The 19,235-nt window shown below is 35.3% G+C and overlaps 1 protein-coding gene across 1 annotated transcript; it reads left to right on the top strand.

Moving 5' to 3' along the window:
- The first annotated feature begins 558 nt into the window (after positions 1-558).
- LOC115924301 (transcription termination factor 2-like) lies at positions 559-14,209 on the top strand. The gene is made up of 4 exons (XM_030986401.1): positions 559-588; positions 1,015-1,319; positions 12,450-12,608; positions 13,590-14,209. Exons 1-4 carry the CDS (start codon positions 559-561, stop codon positions 13,657-13,659), a joined length of 564 nt encoding a protein of 187 aa, XP_030842261.1. The 3' UTR covers positions 13,660-14,209.
- The last annotated feature ends 5,026 nt before the right edge of the window (positions 14,210-19,235 follow it).

Genomic DNA, 19,235 nt, shown 5'->3' with positions numbered 1-19,235 from the left:
AAGTTAGGAATATGATTACTGTGAACATATCCTTACTTGTGGATCCTACTAAATCATATCATAAGAGTAATAGTGGACAATTTGTTTCATTTTCCGTTTGGAATCTTTATATCTGGAATTTGAGATGCATCTTTTCTTGATTAAAACAATTTTAGATAGACAGCAGGGCCCATATTCATAAAACCTTACTATGCCTTTTTGTCAACTAACTATGTACTACAGCATATGTAATTAGTTGACAACTAGCTTTAATAGTAAGGTTTTCTGAACATTGGCCCAGAGATATTTATGATATACTTATTATCATGTAGCATTTCTTCCCTATCTCCACCATGCCAACTCCAGATCCACACCTAAAACCCTGATCATCCTGCAACACTTGATGCAATGCTGTGGTCATCTTAGTTTGGTCCAGCCTAGTTACCAACCCAGCTTCTTAAGTACAAAGGTCAGTTAAGAATATTAAACTCAATGGTTGGTCAGTTTAGAATAATAAGGTCGAAAATAGATCAGGGTGAGGATAACTAGGGGTCAGGTCAAGTCAAACCAAAGATAATCATGTATGATCCCAGCTTCTCAAGTACCAGGGTTTGAAATCTTTATTTCATGTTAATATTTATGATATTTGATTGCAAGTGAGGAAAGCATGCACATTTAAGCTGTAAAGGGGCTTATATACAGCTAGGGTTTATCTAGGGACTTGGTAATTGCGGATTAATGCCTTACCAAAGGGTACAAGCAGACAGACTGTACTTTAACCTGTGACCTGTTCACTGCAGAACCATAGATTAATTTGATTATTACTCCCAAAAAGGGATGGATAATTGCAGCAGCTTATGACTGTAAGAATTCTACTAGAAATATCACAAAAGCTTCTTTATTTGAGGGGGGGGGGGGGGTGATTGTTATATATGTTATGATGCTATAACTTAAATTGTTTCATGCCATGACCAGCATTAAATGTGTGCCTTTGTAACTATTAATATTACCATATATGTGCCTCTCTTTGTAAAGATCAAGTTTGTGATCGATCAACTGGAGGAGATCCATGACGAGGGTCCTGCAGACAGCCCCATGAAGAGCGTCATCGTCTCCCAATTCACTGAAATGCTGGATGTGGTAGCTAGTCACCTCAGCTGGGCAGGCTTTGAGTACTGGAGTATCCGTCGTGCAATCCCACCCAAGAAACGAAGTGAGGCGATGGATGACTTTAATAACAACCCCAGGGGTCGAGAGGTCATGCTGGTTTCTTTGAAGGCTGGCAGGGTTGGCCTGAACCTCATAGGGGGTAATCATCTCTTCTTCCTGGATATGCACTGGTAAGAAAACAGTTTACTGACTTTTCATTTAAAAGGTAGAGTTTTACAAATAAAGTATGATAGCTGTTAGTGTAGATCATACGCAGCAGTCAATGTATAGAAACGCGATCGATTGCAAAGCTTCCATATCACCTTTACAATTAGGCTTGTTCACACATGCCCTCTGTTTCCAATAACTACCAGAAATAGTGACTTTTGGGGTCAAAATTCTGTTGCCACAAGTTAGTCCCATGTATCCATATTTGTATACAGTGCCTTTCAGTATCTTTGTTTTTCAGCAAGATCTGATTGAGTCAATTTGTTATTATTTTCATGATTCTAAAACACAATTGTTTAACAATATAGTTCACTGTTGGTTCCAGGGTTTCTTCTAAATATAGACAAAATGAGAATGAAGTCAGTAGACTGTTGTAAATAGCATCAGCAAAATCAATGTGATATTTATTCAAAATACTATAGTTCAACAACTAAGCAATACCGGTATGTAATTTTCTATGTAATGAACAAGGTTTACAATATACATGTACGGTATGACAATTTTAAAAAGGCATTTCCAATACTTTGGTCTATGTTTTAAATATTTGGTATCTGACTTTGGAAACCTTTTAATGTTATCTTCTGCTGTTTTCAATTAAATAATATTAATATAAAAAACATATTTATGACCAACTGCGATCATGCCCTTATATCATTTTCATCTAACACATCTCTACTAACTAATTTTTTTTCTTCATAGTATATGTATACCGGTATGAATGTCTAACTAAACTGGAATCAAGTTTTGCCTTTCAACAAAAACGAAAATCAGCTAACTACTATTAATACCAATCAAAATGAGCATGATGAATATAAGCGGGGGAGGAGGAGGGGGGGGGGGGGGTAAAACACTGAACTAAGGGGTAAAAATAACTATTATTATTCTATGACCTATGTAATAAAAAATTGAATAATACATCTTATACATGTATGAACATTAAGCTAAAATTATCTTTGAAATGCAACCCCTTCACCATAAGCAAATCATGTACATTTTCTATGGGAAAAGTGGCATATGATTATTGACTCTTCACCAAATCACAAACTATTGACCAAGTCACTGCTTGTATATACATGTGTTTTCTACAGATATAATCCTTCACCCTTTCAGTATCATGTAGATTTCCTATGGATAAACTGAAATATTAATATTCATAATGTCATGCTAACTTTGCACCACCTCAGCACTATTTACATTTTCTACCGATAATTTGGAATATTAATTCTTCACCATGCACCACATGCTAACTTATCACCACCTCAACGTCTTGTACATCTTCTATACATATACATTATCAGTGTTCATAAAGTACATTGCAATAAAAGAATTGGTCCAGTTTTCATCTTCACAATACACTTTAAAGCTAATGGTTAAAATTGCATGGGAAGTTTGTCAATGTCTCCCCCCCCCCCCCTCTCACTAGCCTTGAAAATTTACCTCAATTATATATTTCATATAATAAATTGATTAACAAGCCATGTGTTACATAATTAAACTCGTAGATTCAAATGATAAGCTGGTATCACTCTCTAGAGATACTTAAAGGTAGGAATCATAACTTCCACCCACATCCCGCACCCAAAGTCTTACGATGAGTATGGGTGAGGGCGTAATGGAGAGGGGGAAGGGGTTGCAGCTGCCCTGTATATGTTGAACTAATCAATATATTGGGCAACTGTGACCTCTTCTTATCCAGGCAACAATGTGCTAGAATAACGAAATATCTGAGTATGCATGTGGCTAGCTGCTTGAATACATCTTATCTGGTGTGTTTTTCATGAAGAATTAACATATTTAATACCATAAGAAGGTGTATGCTTTCTAAACATTAAAGCCTAAGTCCACGCCAAAAATAACTTACTTTCAATAGAAGCAGAAATATCAGACTAGCCAATCAAAAAAAGTCTGAGCAAAATCGGATAAACAATAGGAAAGTTATGAATTTTTAATGACATTAAAAACTTTGAAAATTACTAGACAAATTGACAACTCACTCATGAGTCTGTGACATCATGTCCTCACTATCCACTAATTATTTTCTTTATATTGATGATATAAATTTCCTATTTTCTACTTAAGAATCTTATTTCTTCACACCAGCATCCAAGGTAGATTAATAGTAATATGTTTTTGTGTGGATGCACTAATATAGAGTAATTTTTTCCTGTTAAATCATGAAAAATGTGAATTTTTGATAAACTAATTATATAAAAATCAATAATTATGAAAATACAATATTCAGAAAATAGTATAAATTCTTCAAAGTTCATAAAAGATTTTGTGAAATGTCATGCACGCAATATGATACAAATCATATAATCTGGGCAAAGGCTTGGGGAAATCAAGTTTTGGGGAATAAAAAGGGAAATTAATGGGATTAAACCATATAGAGCAATTGATAAATAGTGAGGACATGACGTCACAAATGATAACCATCTTGGCAATTTGTGTTGTGATTCTCATTGTTCCATAGTTTTACATACTTTTTCAAAAATTCATAACTTTGTTATCAGTTATCCAATTTTGTTCAAACTTTTTTTGATTGGTTTGTCTGATTTTTCTGCTTTTATGGAAAGTAAGTTATTTTTCGAGTGGACTTGTCCTTTAAAACTTAGAATTACATCATAAATAGGGAAAAGAAGTCTTGCCCTACCCTTCCCTTTTGCTTTTTGAGTCCCTACGATTTCTCCATAAACTGTAAATTAAATCACATTATGAAATCAAATTTTACAACATTGCTTTCTGCAAGAAACCAATGTACGTCATCAGTGAAAATACAGCAGTCCAGCACATTGTCTTTATTACCAAAAGGTAATACAAAGTTTTGAGAAATTTTGAACATTGGGTGGATAGTGATTCTTTACAATTTTGATATTCTTTGATTCACTTTAACGTGGTATCTGGTCATTTAGCAGCTTGTCGTAGGCAGTGAAGGAGATCTAGCTCAGTTAAAATTGTTTCATTAAAGGTAATACATAGTTTTGGTATGGGGTCATGAATTTGGTTCAAATGAACATATTGGAAGCATATGCGATCCTACAATATTCGGTGATCGTTGTCGCGGTTGAAATCGAGTCTAAAGTTATGAAATTGTAAATAAATAAACTCTTTATGTTGTATAGCTCCCTCTCAAGGTCATGATATTACTACTAAAATTGACCAATTAGCAAATCCCGTTTGGAAATTACATATCACAACTACATATTCTGAGATTTTCATGGTCTACCATTTTACGGCCGTAGGCGCTATTTGAAACTTATCAAAATTTACCCAGCCCATAGGAAAGTGAAAAGTATGCCGCAGAGCTGCCGCAGACCTGCCGCAGACTTTTAGTCTGCGGCAAAGAGTATGCCGAAGTATGCGGCAGAAATAAATTTTGCTGCAAACTTACCGCATACCAGTATGCCACAGGAACAGTCTGCGGCAGATCTGCGGCAGGATGAAATTTTGCTACAGACTTGCTGCATACTAGTATGCCACAGGAACAGTCTGCGGCAGATCTGCGGCAGGATGAAACTTTGCTCCAGACTTGCTGCATACTAGTATGCCACAGGAACAGTCTGCGGCAGATCTGCGGCAGGATGAAACTTTACTCTAGACTTGCCGCATACTAGTATGCCACAGGAACAGTCTGCGGCAGATCTGCGGCAGGATGAAACTTTGCTCCAGACTTGCCGCATACTAGTATGCCACAGGAACAGTCTGCGGCAGATCTGCGGCAGGGCGAAACTTTGCTCCAGACTTGCCGCATACCAGTATGCCACAGGAACAGTCTGCGGCAAGTCTGCCACAGAAAAGTGGGAAATTATACAGTCTGAAGCAAGGCTATAGGCGGCCATTTTGGAGGACCATGCAGGGCCATGAGGTTGCAGACTGAGCCCATGATCTTGTAAATTCCTGTGTTAATTAGCACTAATTGTCTTTTTATCTTCTGTCAAACCAAACAATTTGCTTCAAGTTCAACTGGTACCATAAGAGGAATTTATTACATAAGAGGAGACTGAGGAATTAACGGACCATTTCAAACTTTTTTGTTGTGCCATATGTGATCTTATCTTCAGCCCCACTAACTCACTTTTTTGTTGTAACTAGCACATATGGATCTGTGACTCTACTCTGGGCTATGTGTATGCAGTTATTGTATTCCTATTCCTCTTCCTCTACTTCTGCATTGTGTTAAACCCATATTTGTAGAATTGTTGAAGCAATTCCAGCTATTTTAGCTGTTTCTACTAATTAGGTGCTAGAATGTAATGATGCAATTATGCATGCTCTCCAGCATATAGCCTTCCTGCAAGACTGCATACTAAATTGCCACGTACTGGATATGAAAGAGTATGCGGCAGGTCTGCAGCAGGTCTATATGAGATATGAATATTCATGATGAAGAGTCTGCGGCAGGTCTGCAACAGTACTTAGCCTTTTCTATGAATATTCATAATAAAGGAGTCTGCGGCAGACCTGCCGCAGACTCTTCATCATACTGAAAGAGTATGCGGCAAGTCTGCGGCAAGTCTGCGGCAGACCTGCCGCAGACTCTTCATCAAACTGAAAGAGTATGCGGCAAGTCTGCGACAGACCTGCCGCAGACTCTTCATCATACTGAAAAAGTATGCGGCAAGTCTGCGGCAGACCTGCCACAGACTCTTCATCAAACTGAAAGAGTATGCGGCAGACCTGCCGCAGACTCTTCACCATACTGAAAGAGTATGCGGCAAGTCTGTGGCAAGTCTGCGGCAGACCTGCCGCAGACTCTTCATCATACTGAAGGAGTATGCGGCAAGTCTGCGGCAAAACTAATTTGCCTGTGAAAAAGATGACTGTCTGCGGCAGGTCTGCGGCACATCTGCAGCAAGTCTGCCGCAGGAGTATGCGGCAGGCTCATTTCTTTCCTATGGGAGAGCATGCACCAGCAAATTTTTATATTCAATTTTTCTCAAAAGCAGTAGTGTTTTAGGAGTTAAATTTTCCAGTGCTTATAATACATCCACAGGAGCATCCAAATATATCAAAATTGTAATGAAACACTATCCATTTTCAATAAAAGCAGAAAAATAAGACAAACCAATCAAAAAGTTTGAGTAAAATCGGATAATTAATGAAGAAGTTGTGAATTTTTGAAAAAGTATGAAAAGCTATGGAACAATGGAAATCACTACACAAATTGCCAATTATGAACTTTGAAGAATTGATACTATTTTCTGAATATTGTATATTCATAACCATTGATTTTCATGTAAATAGTTAATCGAAATTCACATCTTTCACGTTTTAACTGAAAAAAAATTACTCTATATTAGTGCATCTACACAAACACATATTACTATCAATTTAACTTGGATGGTGGTGTGCATAAATATGATTCTTAGGGGGAAAATGGGAAATTTATATTATCAATATAGGTAAAGAAAACAATTAGTGGCTAGTGAGGCAATGACGTCACAGACTCATGAGTGAGTTGCCAATTTGTCTTGTGATTTTCAAAGTTTTTCATGTCATTAAAAATTCATAACTTTCTTATTAGTTATCCGATTTTGCTCAAAATTTGTTTGATCGGTTTGTCTGATTTTTCTGCTTCTATTGAAAGTGGACTAGAATACTCTAGAACTCCCATTTTAGTGCATAGTCCTCAGGTATTGATCTGTCATTTCTACACCAAGTTCCTTAACAATTTCTTGGTACCTGTCATAGAGTGATTCCATGCACTAGCATGCACTAGCAATCCTAGCAGGCCTAAAATTAGCTCATTTAAATGTTTGTAGTATGTATAGAAAATTGGATGAAAATGAACCTTGACACACTGTGTATTTCAGAAACATGGCTATCTCAAACTACAAGTGATAATCTGATCTCAATAGACGGATATACACTATTCCGGCGGGATAGAGCAGATGGTCGCCGTGGAGGCGGTGTTTGTATTTATGCAAAAAACACATTATCATGTATTGAACGTTATGATCTCAGTGATACCTCATTGGAGGCAATATGGATTGAGTTAATGTTACCCTCATCTGAGAAACTATTATTATGTTGCCTATACAGACCACCTGACTCGAATATTGAGTACTTTAAAAACATGCTAGATGCATTTGAAAAAGCAACTGATGAACCATCTGATCTACTGATATTAGGGGACTTTAATATTGATTATAAAATGGACGAATCACTCCATGAAAACCAAATTAATCTCATAGAAAATCTTTTCCTTCTAACACAAATGATAAATAAACCAACAAGAGTAACTACTTCATCATCAACTTGTATAGACCATTTGTTAAGTTCAATTCCCCAGAAGCACATTATATGTGATGTTGCAAAAATTTCCATGAGTGACCATTATATGATTTATACTTGTATTAACACTATCATGGAAAGGAAGCAACATAAAACTCGTCGTTTTCGTGAGTATAAATCATTTGATGAAAATCGATTTATTGCTTCTATAAAATCAGCTGAAATATTTCAATTAACTAACGATGTTCCAATCAAAGTAACACGGAATACTTGGAAAGAAACATTTTTGAAAATAAGTAACGAACATGCACCTATCAAGACAACTAGGGTAAAAGACAGATTTTGTCCTTGGATGACTCCAGAAATTGTAAAACTTATGTACACCAGAGATTTGCTTAAAAGAAAGTCTGTGTCTTCTCCTGAACAAGAAATTCGAAATGATTTTGATAAAAAGTATAAAAAAAACTAAAAAAACATATTATCTGTATCATACGAAAACAAAAACAGGAATTTTTTTTGGGATGTACATAATAAACATAAGAATAATTTGAAGAAATTATGGACAGAATTGAATAAGATTTCTGGAGTGACAAAGTCTAAGGACCAGAGCTGTAATATTGAATGTAATGAATTGAACAATTTTTTTATTAATACAGGTAACAATATCTCTAGATCATTTGTTAAAGAAAAACCGAAATGGAATCATCCACATTGTATTTATGAATTTTATTTTCAACCAATTGTTAGTTCCAAGATTCTAAAACATTTAACTAACTTAGCTTCAAATAGCAATTTAGATGTCTTAGACTTTGACACTAAATTACTCAAATTAGCTGCACCATATATTGCTCAATCCCTATGTGCGATCTTTAATGCAAGTCAGGATACGGGAATAGTACCTGATGATTGGAAGATTAATAATAATAATTACAGTGCTTATATAGCGCCTAACACTTACTTTGTCAGAAGTCTCTAAGCGCTCTACAATAATGCAGCATAATTACCCTGGCTTTAGCAGTGCAGCTGTTACGCGCGCTGCGTTTCAAAATTCCTACCGGGTACCCATTTACTTCACCTGGGTGGAGTGTGGCAAATGTAGATCAATGTCTTGCCAAAGGACATTAGTGCAGCGGCGGGACTCGAACCGCGGACCTTGTGATCCACAGTCCAACGACTTATCCACTGGACCACAACACCTCTACACGATTGCACGTACCACACCGATTTCCAAAGGAAAGGCTCAAAAAATGAAAAAAAAAAAATTATCAACCAATTTCGGTTGCTAGTCATATTCCCAAAATTATCGAAAAGGAAGTACAATTACAGTTACTTTCCTACCTTCAAAAACATGATATGATTAATGTCGATCAATACGCCTTTCTTCCAAACCATTCAACTGTAACATGCTTACATCGTGTCATAGATGACTTCTACGAAGCCTTAAATACGAAAGAAATGGTTGGTGCATGCTTTCTAGACATCTCTAAATGTTTTGATTGTGTTGATCACGAGCTTCTTCTATTCAAACTTGAAAAATATGGAATAACTGAAAACAGGCTCATATGGTTCAAAAACTACTTAAGTAATAGGAAGCAAGTGGTATACTCCAAAAGAAAATTATCTGATACAAGAGAGCTTTCTATCGGAGTACCACAGGGCAGTGTCCTGGCCCCCATATTGTTTCTTATATTCATATATGATATATCTGAATGTATAACTGAAGGCGCCTGCAACATATTTGCTGATGATGTTGTAGTCACTGTTGCAGATAGTAAGCTAGATTATGTTACAAAGAAATTACAAAAAGATATTAATGCTCTTAATAATTGGTATAAACAAAATCGATTATGCATTAACACAAGTAAAACCAAAACAATGTTAATAAAATTAAGATCCTCTGAAGTATTAAATATATACATAAAAGATGAACTGATCGAACAGGTAAAATCTATAAGATATTTAGGTATAGTGATTGATGAAAATTTGAAGTGGAATGTATATTTAAGAGACTTATGTAAATCTATTGCCTATAAAATCTATTCTCTAGGAAAGCTGAGTAAATTCGTAATCCCAGAACTATTGAACACCCTTTATAAGTGTGTAATCCAACCCTGTATAGACTATGCAATTTCTGTATGGGGGAATTGCCCAGCCAGCTACAAGCTGCCCCTTCAGAGATTACAGAAAAGAGCTGCTAGATATGTAACTGGTATCTTTGACTATGAACTTGCAAGCGGCAACACATTGATAAAAAACTGTCCTGGCAAACTATTGATCAGCGCCGTGATTATTTTCTGGCTATGCTTATGTTTACATGTATAAGGGGCATTGCTCCACCTCGTTTATCAAATGAAATAGAAATGTATTTCGACCGCCATGGCCTAAACACAAGAAATGCAAACTCCCTTAATGTAGTATTGCCAAAACCCAACGTAACCTTATTCAAACAATCTTTTAAGTATGCTGGAGCGGTTAATTGGAATAAGCTTCCCAATGATATCCAAAATGCCAATTCAGTAGAGAGTTTTAAATATCAATATAAAAAATATTCCTTTAATGGATAAAATTTGTTCACTGCCGTTTCTCCTCACTACTACAACATTGTATGCAATAACTATAATGATTGCTAACCCAATTACCTAGAAATTTCAAATACCTACATAACGTCCTAAATTTGATATTTATCTTTTATAATTATGCAATATAAACCATATTCACAACTCATTGGGCTTAATCTCGACATAAAATGTTTATTAACTTCATTTTTATATATAATTCTAATGTAAAATGTCATAATGTAAATGTCATATTGCATTATTTTATATTTTTTCTCCTCTTTTCGTTTTCCCTAATCTTATTTTTCCTATTTGTGTTGTTTTCGTTTTTTACCATTTGTATAAAACTGCTACTTTGTTTGTAACTACTCTTAATGTCAGTCTGTATTTGTATTTTCCATCCTTATGCAGGACCATTATGTAAAACAGCCTGCGAGCTGATTAATGTTATCCTGTTAAAAGATGTTTTAATAAATAAATAAATAAAAAATAAGTCGCTTAAATGCAACATTATTATATGCATATAAAGGTTCAATTTCAACAAATCAGAAGGAAATAATGCACAAAGACTTTAAGTTGTTCATAAAGGATTTATATGGTATGTTACATCGTTAGATGCCATTTTGCAACCTCATGACATTAGTATAATCAAACAAACTGCCATCTCTACTAAGCTTCCTCACTATTTCCTCATTTGATTTTTTAAAACCCAGGTCGAAATTCCATTAGGATCCGATCCTATTGGACCATCAGAAACCATTAGAGCTATTGGTGCCTAATGGTTTCAATAGGGAAAGTGAAATGATGGACCCACAGAAACCATTAGAAAATATCTATTGGACCAACACAAACCCACAGAAAAATTGCTGATGGACCAACAGAAAGCTTCTATTGGACCAGCATCCACCCATGACTTCTATGGGTTTCTGTTGGTCCATTAGATATTTTCTTCTATGATGGGTTTCTGTTGGTCCGTTAGATATTTTCTATGGGTTCCTGTTGGTCCATTAGAGATCTTCTATGGGTTTCTAATGGTCCCATATTCTGAATTCCCTATTGAAACCAATAGTCCAATGGCTTCTATTGGTAAATCAATAATGATAAATCAAAATCGATTTTAGCAACTGTTTAGCAACTGTCCACCAAAAAAAGTATATTCTAATCTCAATTGCATTAACTTCATCACATAGATCACTTGAAGTGAGTTTAAGAATATCCTTTATTTTAACTGAAGGCTTGTACTATTCTATATAATAAACATACATGAATTGTTTCTTGGTTAGTAATCATTATAATCAATATATCTAGGCCTATTGCTAAAACATGAATGAAATTGTAACATGATTAAACAAATAATCTATTGGTCATTAGTTGCCGAAAGAAAATAAAAATCACAAAATTGATGTAGGCCTACATTGTCATAAGTTGCTTAACAAATTATGATAAATGTCATTTTCTGTGAACACGTATAAAGTAATCATGAATATGCATGAGATAGATTGGTTTCTATTGGACCTATTGGTTTCTATTGGTCCCATTGGGTTCTATTGGTCTCATTGGTTTTATATTGGTCATATCGGTCCTATTGGTCCTATTGGTTCTATCGGTTCTATTGGTTTCTATTGGTCTTATTGGTTTATATTAGTCCTATTGGTTTCTATTGGTCATATTGGTCCTATTGGTTTCTATTGGTCTTATTGGTTTCTATTGGTCCTATTGGTTTCTATTGGTCCTATTGGTTTCTATTTCTATTGGTTTCTATGGGTGCTATTGGTTTCTATTGGTTTCTGATGGTTTGAATGGTCTCTATTGGATTCAATTCTATGGGTCCAACAGAAACCAATAGACTCCAACAGAAACCATTAGAGACCAATAGAATTTTTCTAATGGTCTCTGTTGGTCTCTATGGGATTTTGGACCTGGGTTATTAAATCTCTTACTGGTAAATCATTTATACCCTATCTGTCGTCTGAATCCACTAATGACTTTAACTGGTTCTTGACCCCCCCCCCCCCCCCAAGTAATTAATCAAACAATCATGACAATGTAAACTGAATATTTATAGAAATGGACTTTTGTCAAACTTTAGAGAAAGAGGGGAAGGAAGCAAAGAGGGTATGGTATCGTTATACAGGCATGCCCTCAACAATTTAGGCAACTATAGGAGAGGGTGGATATGGGCATGCCACACGGAAGGAGTTCAAGCTATGAACCACATAATACCAAGTACCGGTATGTAAAAGGCATGACTAGTTCTTTATATTGTCTGAGTTTGTTTTTATTTTGTTTTGTTTGTTTGTTCAGGAACCCAGTCTTAGAAGACATAGTCTGTGATTCGATCTGCAGGGAGGGGCAGATGAGGATTGTTTACATCCACAAGTTTGTCTGCGTCGACACGATTGAGGAGAGGATATTAGAACTACAGGAAAAGAAAAGACAGCTTGCCAAAGATGTACTCACAGGGTAGGTGTATAGTATACAAATGATGCATTCAGATACGATCTATCAGCCCTCGAGTTGAGGCTGTGTGTATCTATCGCACAATGTTTTCAAAGCCGTTAGGCCGAGTGCGATAGATACACACAGCATCAACGAGGGCGGATAAATCGTATAATAATGAATGACTGAAAACATGCATCATTTGTTTTATACTACGAAACTCCTAGCTAGATCCTTGTTATTTGATGTAAAAAGAATTCATTCAAGATTGTTTCGTGACAGAAACCAAATAAATATCAAGTTCAATAGGCTTAATTTACCGGTAGTGCGCACACAAATAAGCGCACTTACCTCTATACGCATTTACGCAAAGTGTTGCGCAAGAATAGGCCCACACGCAGTATAAGCGCCCTAACCAAAGTGCACTACTGTGATAATACTGGAAACTATTGCACGCTTTTTCATGAAAAAAACGTGGGATAGTCTCAGTAAATGAATCCGATGACCGCGCATGACCAATCATTTGATTAGCTATGAGTGAGTTGTATAATAGCTACAGATATGTCATGAAACTTCTGTAAAGGACTTATTCATCTAGCTGTCTAATGTGCCATGTAAAACGTAAGGCCTGTGTTGAATTATGACATCAAACAGTGATTCAGTATACATGTATATTATCTTTTATTTATAGAATATTATATTTTCGAACAATCTATTGTTTGAGTAATGTAAATACAATGTTTGGAGCTTATCGTGAAGCTCTGTCTAAATGTAACTGCATAAATTTGCCGTTATATGAAATGCTCCTAGCATGCATGTATGTTGAATGATTTGAATGGATTTGAATTGGCCACTTTGTTGTTATCATATTATCTGCTGAGAGCCAGAAGGGCATTAAATCATCGTAAAATGATGAGTTGACTTTATTCTGGCTCTTAACAGACTATTTTAATTTTTTTCTGACTCTGACTCTGACTGCTCCTTTATTTCATTGTATCCCTCCAGGTCCAAGGAGGTACCCAGTCAGGCAGATCTGGAATTCTTGATTGGCGACCTGTACCAAAATGAAGCATAGTGATTGACTCTTGGCCCAGGTGACCTTTGATCTGGATGACCCTTGCCTTAGATGACCCTTGACCCTGCATGACTGTTGATCTAGATTAGAGCTAATATTCATGAAAATTGCAATTTAGAGGAAATATAATTTGCATATCAGTTTGACTGATAATTTTCTGCCTTTTAACTGAATTCCATAGGCAGTCTGACACAGGAGAAAGAAAATATTTTAACAATATAGAAACTTTTGTGAATTTCTTCATTTTCTTGAGTGGTTGAATTCATGAATGTTTTATGCTGAAAAACAAACAAATCACCATGCTGCATGTTAACGATTCATGAAATTGTCTGACTATGCAGTTAACATAATACATATATGATGTTCATTTATCTGTTGTCAATTCTCTTTGAGGGGTTTCAGATTGTACTCTTAATTATGTAATATTAAAATGTGTTTCATATTTTATAATATGATATCTCAGTGCAAAACTTATCACATAATTTATATGCCTACAAAAGAGAAAGGATATGTGAAAATCAAGTCATTTTTTGATGTTTTATTTGTATATATATATATATATATATGAGTGAGACAGTTGTTGCTGTTTTTATTGAAGCATTTACTGGTAAAGATCAAAATGATTATGTAAATCCTCAGTGGAGGGTCAGAAGAACATTAAGTCTATGTAAAAGTAAACACCATTTGGGATTTCAGCTTTAATTAGCGTGGCTGCCTTCATGACTGTCTAGCATTTTAAGGTATTACTTCCTGCCAGGTACCCATTTCCTCTCCTGGGTGGAGTGTGGCAAATGTAGAATCATGTCATGTCAAAGGACATTATAGTGCTGCGGCAGGACTCAAATCGCAAACCACATGATCCACAGTCCAATGATGTTTCCTCTAGACCATGACAAATCCATAGTATAGCTGGAATGGTAAATTGTAATGAAGACTACTTGGTATACACTTTTGAATCCAGACATACACATACATGTATGTGAGTTGAGTTGAAGTTTTATTATCCAACCATAAAAGTACAATAATATAACAATAATAACAATAATAAATGCATGTTTAGCAAAGATAAATGGGACCAGAAAATAGCATAAAATGCTAATCATGTCTGGTACCTTTAAAGTACAGTATCTTAACAAATAAAAATGGGACCAGAAAATAGCATAAAATGCTTATCATGTCTGGTACCTTTAAAGTACAGTATCTTAACAAATAAAAATGGGACCAGAAAATAGCATAAAATGCTTATCATGTCTGGTACCTTTAAAGTACAGTATCTTAACAAATAAAAATGTAAATATGTATATATATATATATATATGAATAATTGTTGAATACACGTATACTAGTATACTAAAGCTACATACTATTCTATGTATCTAAGATAATATGTCTGTGTGTTCAAATGCAAAACCTAAACTTGTATAAATAGGAATTCTTAATAAAACAATACAACCATGTATCATACACTGTCAAAAAAATATAGAATATATTTTCTAATGAAAGGCAAGAACCTTGGTGTAATGCATAGTTTATTATTAGTTATTCTATTAACATTTGTGCTGTACTACAAAAACAAGAAACTAAAGCTTTTTCCCTGACAGATTAGGTAAATCATTCCAGAAGCATACGCCTCTGCATGTATGACACAAATGTACTTTGCGTTGTCCTTAATTAAGGTACACTTAGCTTTTTATTTTCTCTTTGTCTTGTCTCATATCTGTGCTCTACGAAAGAGCAGTACTGAACAAGGGACTGTGGCAATTTATTTTTCAATCGAAAACTTCGAAATAAGGTTTAACGAAACATCAAATATGCGAAGTAGAGTTACTATAAAAATAACATTGAATGTCTGAAACACTCCGAACCTGGAAAGTGGCATCGCCAGATACGTTCTCTCGTTGGTTTCACCAAACAGCCTTTGAAATTTTCAAGTGAAAAATTTCCTCAACAAGTAGCTGATGATTTGAATTCATATTTCACTGGTATATGTACACAGTTACCTCCTTTGAATTTGTCAACATTACCTGCGTACCTTTCCGCGCCATCATCAACCCCTGTGATCCGGGATAATGAAGTGTATATGCTCGTCTCAAGCGTCTCAATGCTTCGAAGGCCGCTCATCCGCATGATATTCCTGTCCCTTTAGTTAAAGAGTTTGCCTTAGAACTTTCCGCGCCCCTTACCAAGATCTTCAACCATTGTCTACGCTCCGGATGCTTTCCCCGAAAATGGAAGAATGCCTCAGTATGTGCAATCCCGAAGGTTCCTCGAGCGTCTGAATTTTCTCAACTCCGCCCGATATCCATCACTTCTGTTTTTGCTAGAGTCTTTGAGAGTTTTTTTGGCGGACTGGATAATGTCAGATTTGAAATCCCACATAGATCCTTCTCAATTCGGAAATATTAAAGGTAGCCCTGTTAATCATTATTTGATAAGCATGTTAGACGTCATCCAAAGTAATCTTGACAAACAGGGATGTCATGTAAACCTTTACACAGTAGACTTCATGAAGGCTTTTGATCTAGTTAATCACAGAATTGTAATTGAAAAGCTTATTGGAATAGGTGTAGACGCCTCTATCCTACCAACTGTGTGCAGCTTTCTCAGCGATCGCTCTTAAACAGTGAGGTACCAGAGGAAAACCTCAACATCGTTGAACCTCACTTGCGGCGTCCCCCAAGGGACCAAATTGGGTCCGATCATTTTCCTCGTTATGGTGAACGATGCGGCCCTTACTACTGAGGATAGGTGGAAGTATGTGGATGGCCTCAGTACATGTATGTTGGAAGTTGTTCATAAATCACAAGAAAGTTCCCTGCAAACCCACATCGATGCGCTGAGTGAATGGTGCAATGTGAATGATATGAAGCCCAAACCAGAGAAATGCAAAGTCATGCGATTTAGTTTCTTGAGAAATCCTCCACCGAAAGTACCGTTTACCATCAACGGAAGTCGCTTAGAATGGGTCGACTCACAAGTTCTTCTTGGAATCGCGATACAAGCGAATCTTAAATGGGATCGTCAAGTCCAGACCATGGTCTCTCGTGCTGCACGTCGATTGTACATCCTAAGCGTCTTGAAAAAGAATGGTGCTAATGTAGAGGATTTATTGATCATCTATAAGTCCTATATTCGTCCTGTGTTGGAGTTTGGATCACCTGTCTGGGGATCAAGTCTCACCAAGGCTCAGGTTGATGAACTTGAGCGGGTTCAAAAACGTGTCCTCCGCTTCATAGCTTTCCCCAATGTTCTCTCGTAAAGTAAGCAACTCATCCTGTATGGACTCACTTCCTTGGAACTAAGAAGGAATGAGCTTCTCCTTCATTTTGGTGAAAGTTTGCTCCAGTCTGATCGTTATCGTAACTTTTTGCCCCCTACTAGACAATCACAGTCCCGTACACGATTACAACTTCGGAACTCTCAAAGTCTTGACATTCCATTTTGTAGAACGCAGAGATATAGGCTATCAACTATCCTTTCTCTGTCAGTCCTTTTGAATTCCTCATTGTAACTCTTTTTTAAACTTATTTATTTATCTATTTATCTTTCTCACTGTTCATAGCTGTGGTACTTTTGTGAGATTTCACGTAATATGCAATGATCTTCAATGATTATCTATAATGCAGTTCATTTTAATATGCAAACCTATTTATCGTGGATATTCCCTGTTCTTTGATCTTATTTTTCACTATCTTATACTACCTTTATTCTTGTCTTCCCTCTCCCCCTCTCTTTTCTATTCGTATCTGTGTTCTCTCTATTGTTTATAAGATGCATGATTTTTCTTTTCCTTGAATGCCATTAATTTTGAATTCGTCATTGCAATGCAGCTATATCAACTATTTATTTATCTATTTTTCTTTCTCACTGTTTATAGCTGTGGTACTTTGTTGAGATTACACATAAAAATGCAATGATCTTCAATGATTATCTATAATGCAGTTCACTTTAATTTGCAAATCTATTTATCATGGATATTCCCTGTTCTTTGATCTTATTTTTCACTTTTCTATGCTCCCTTTCTTCTTGTCTTCCCTCTTCCCCTCTCTTCTTCTATTCGTATCTGTTTCCTCTCTATCGTTTATAAGATGCATGATTTCTCTATTCCTTGAAATGTCAGTAGGGTCATCACAATTTTCTTTTTTCCTTTTTTTGTCTTTCTTTCTTTCTCTCTTCCCCCTTATAAGCAAATAGTTTTACTGTGTATCACTATGCGTTTACATGCAAGTTTATTGCCTTATGGTGTATTCTCAATTCTTTACTTGTATAATTATTCTCGTTAACACGTTGTTGACATATTGCACCTTTCCTCTAATAACTTTGATTTTATTGTTCTTCAATGTAATATACTCATATTACTTTACCTCGTGCAATATCGTTTTGATAATATTATCCTTGTACTTTTAGGTTGTTACATTACGTGCTTTATCATGTTACTCATGCTGTGTGAAACCCCTTCTCCTTCTCTTCTCTTGGGTCCTCATCTTTTTCTTTTTTCTTTCTCTTTTCTTACCTCTTTCCTCAGCTATTATCACCTTTTCCCCCTTTTTTTTTCTTTCTTCTTTTTTCACACAATACATTTTTTTTTTTTTTTTTTTTTTTTTTTTTTTAAATCTACATATAATCCTTTTTAGTTACAAAATTATTTACATTGTACTTTGATGTGTTGCGAGTTTGGCATAACTTTACTCTTTTGACTTTAACGAATTCTTTTTTAAATGACGTTGATATATTATATTGTCAAACTTTTTTCTTTTTTTTCTTCTCTTTTTTAAATCTGTTATTTTTACTTTTTAAATCATATTTCAACTTGAGGTGCACTTGGCAGAGATTCTTCTCTCTTTCTATTTTTCTTGTTCTACTCTGTCCCTCTCTACCCCTCTCCTCCAATCTTTCGTATCTTCCCGATCAACTTTGCTTTCTTTCTTTTTTCTTCCTTCTATTCCTCTTTCTAGTTCCGTCTTTCTCTTTCTCTTTCTCTCTCTCTCTCTCCCCCTACTTTTTTTATGACACAGAAGGTTTTTAATGTTTTTAATATTTGTAATATATTTGAACTTTAACGTAATATTTGTAATATATCTCGATTTTGATGTAATATTCGTAATATATTTAGATTTTTATTTAATGTTTGTAATATATTTAGATTTTGATGTAATATTTGATTCTCATTTTGCATAATTTATAGTCGTACGTTTTAGTCATTCATATTTTGTTCGTTTATTGTGTTGTATATTGACTTTGTAAATTGAATCATTTCAGCTTCCCAGCTGCATTTTCTTTTATTTCAATAAACCGAATCAAATTCAAAAAAAAAAATAGTTGATGCATGAAAACACAAATAGATAGTTTATGTAGTTGATACACATTCAATAATTTTAACTCCTGATATCGGGTGTGAATGAGTCCTAAAAGGACTAAATTTTATAGCTCTGAGTGCCATCTTTTGGTTTAATAATAAATATTTCATATTAATTTCATAATTGCTTCCCAAAACCTCAATTCCATATGTAATATGTGGTTGAGTTAATGTTTTATACAATGACAATAAAACATAAACGGTCTTAATCTATATTAAA

The sequence above is a fragment of the Strongylocentrotus purpuratus genome, unplaced genomic scaffold (assembly GCF_000002235.5).
Source record: "Strongylocentrotus purpuratus isolate Spur 01 unplaced genomic scaffold, Spur_5.0 spur5_scaffold_15, whole genome shotgun sequence".
Classification (NCBI taxonomy): Eukaryota; Metazoa; Echinodermata; class Echinoidea; order Camarodonta; family Strongylocentrotidae; genus Strongylocentrotus; species Strongylocentrotus purpuratus.
This window is presented reverse-complemented; position numbering and strand designations above follow the sequence as displayed.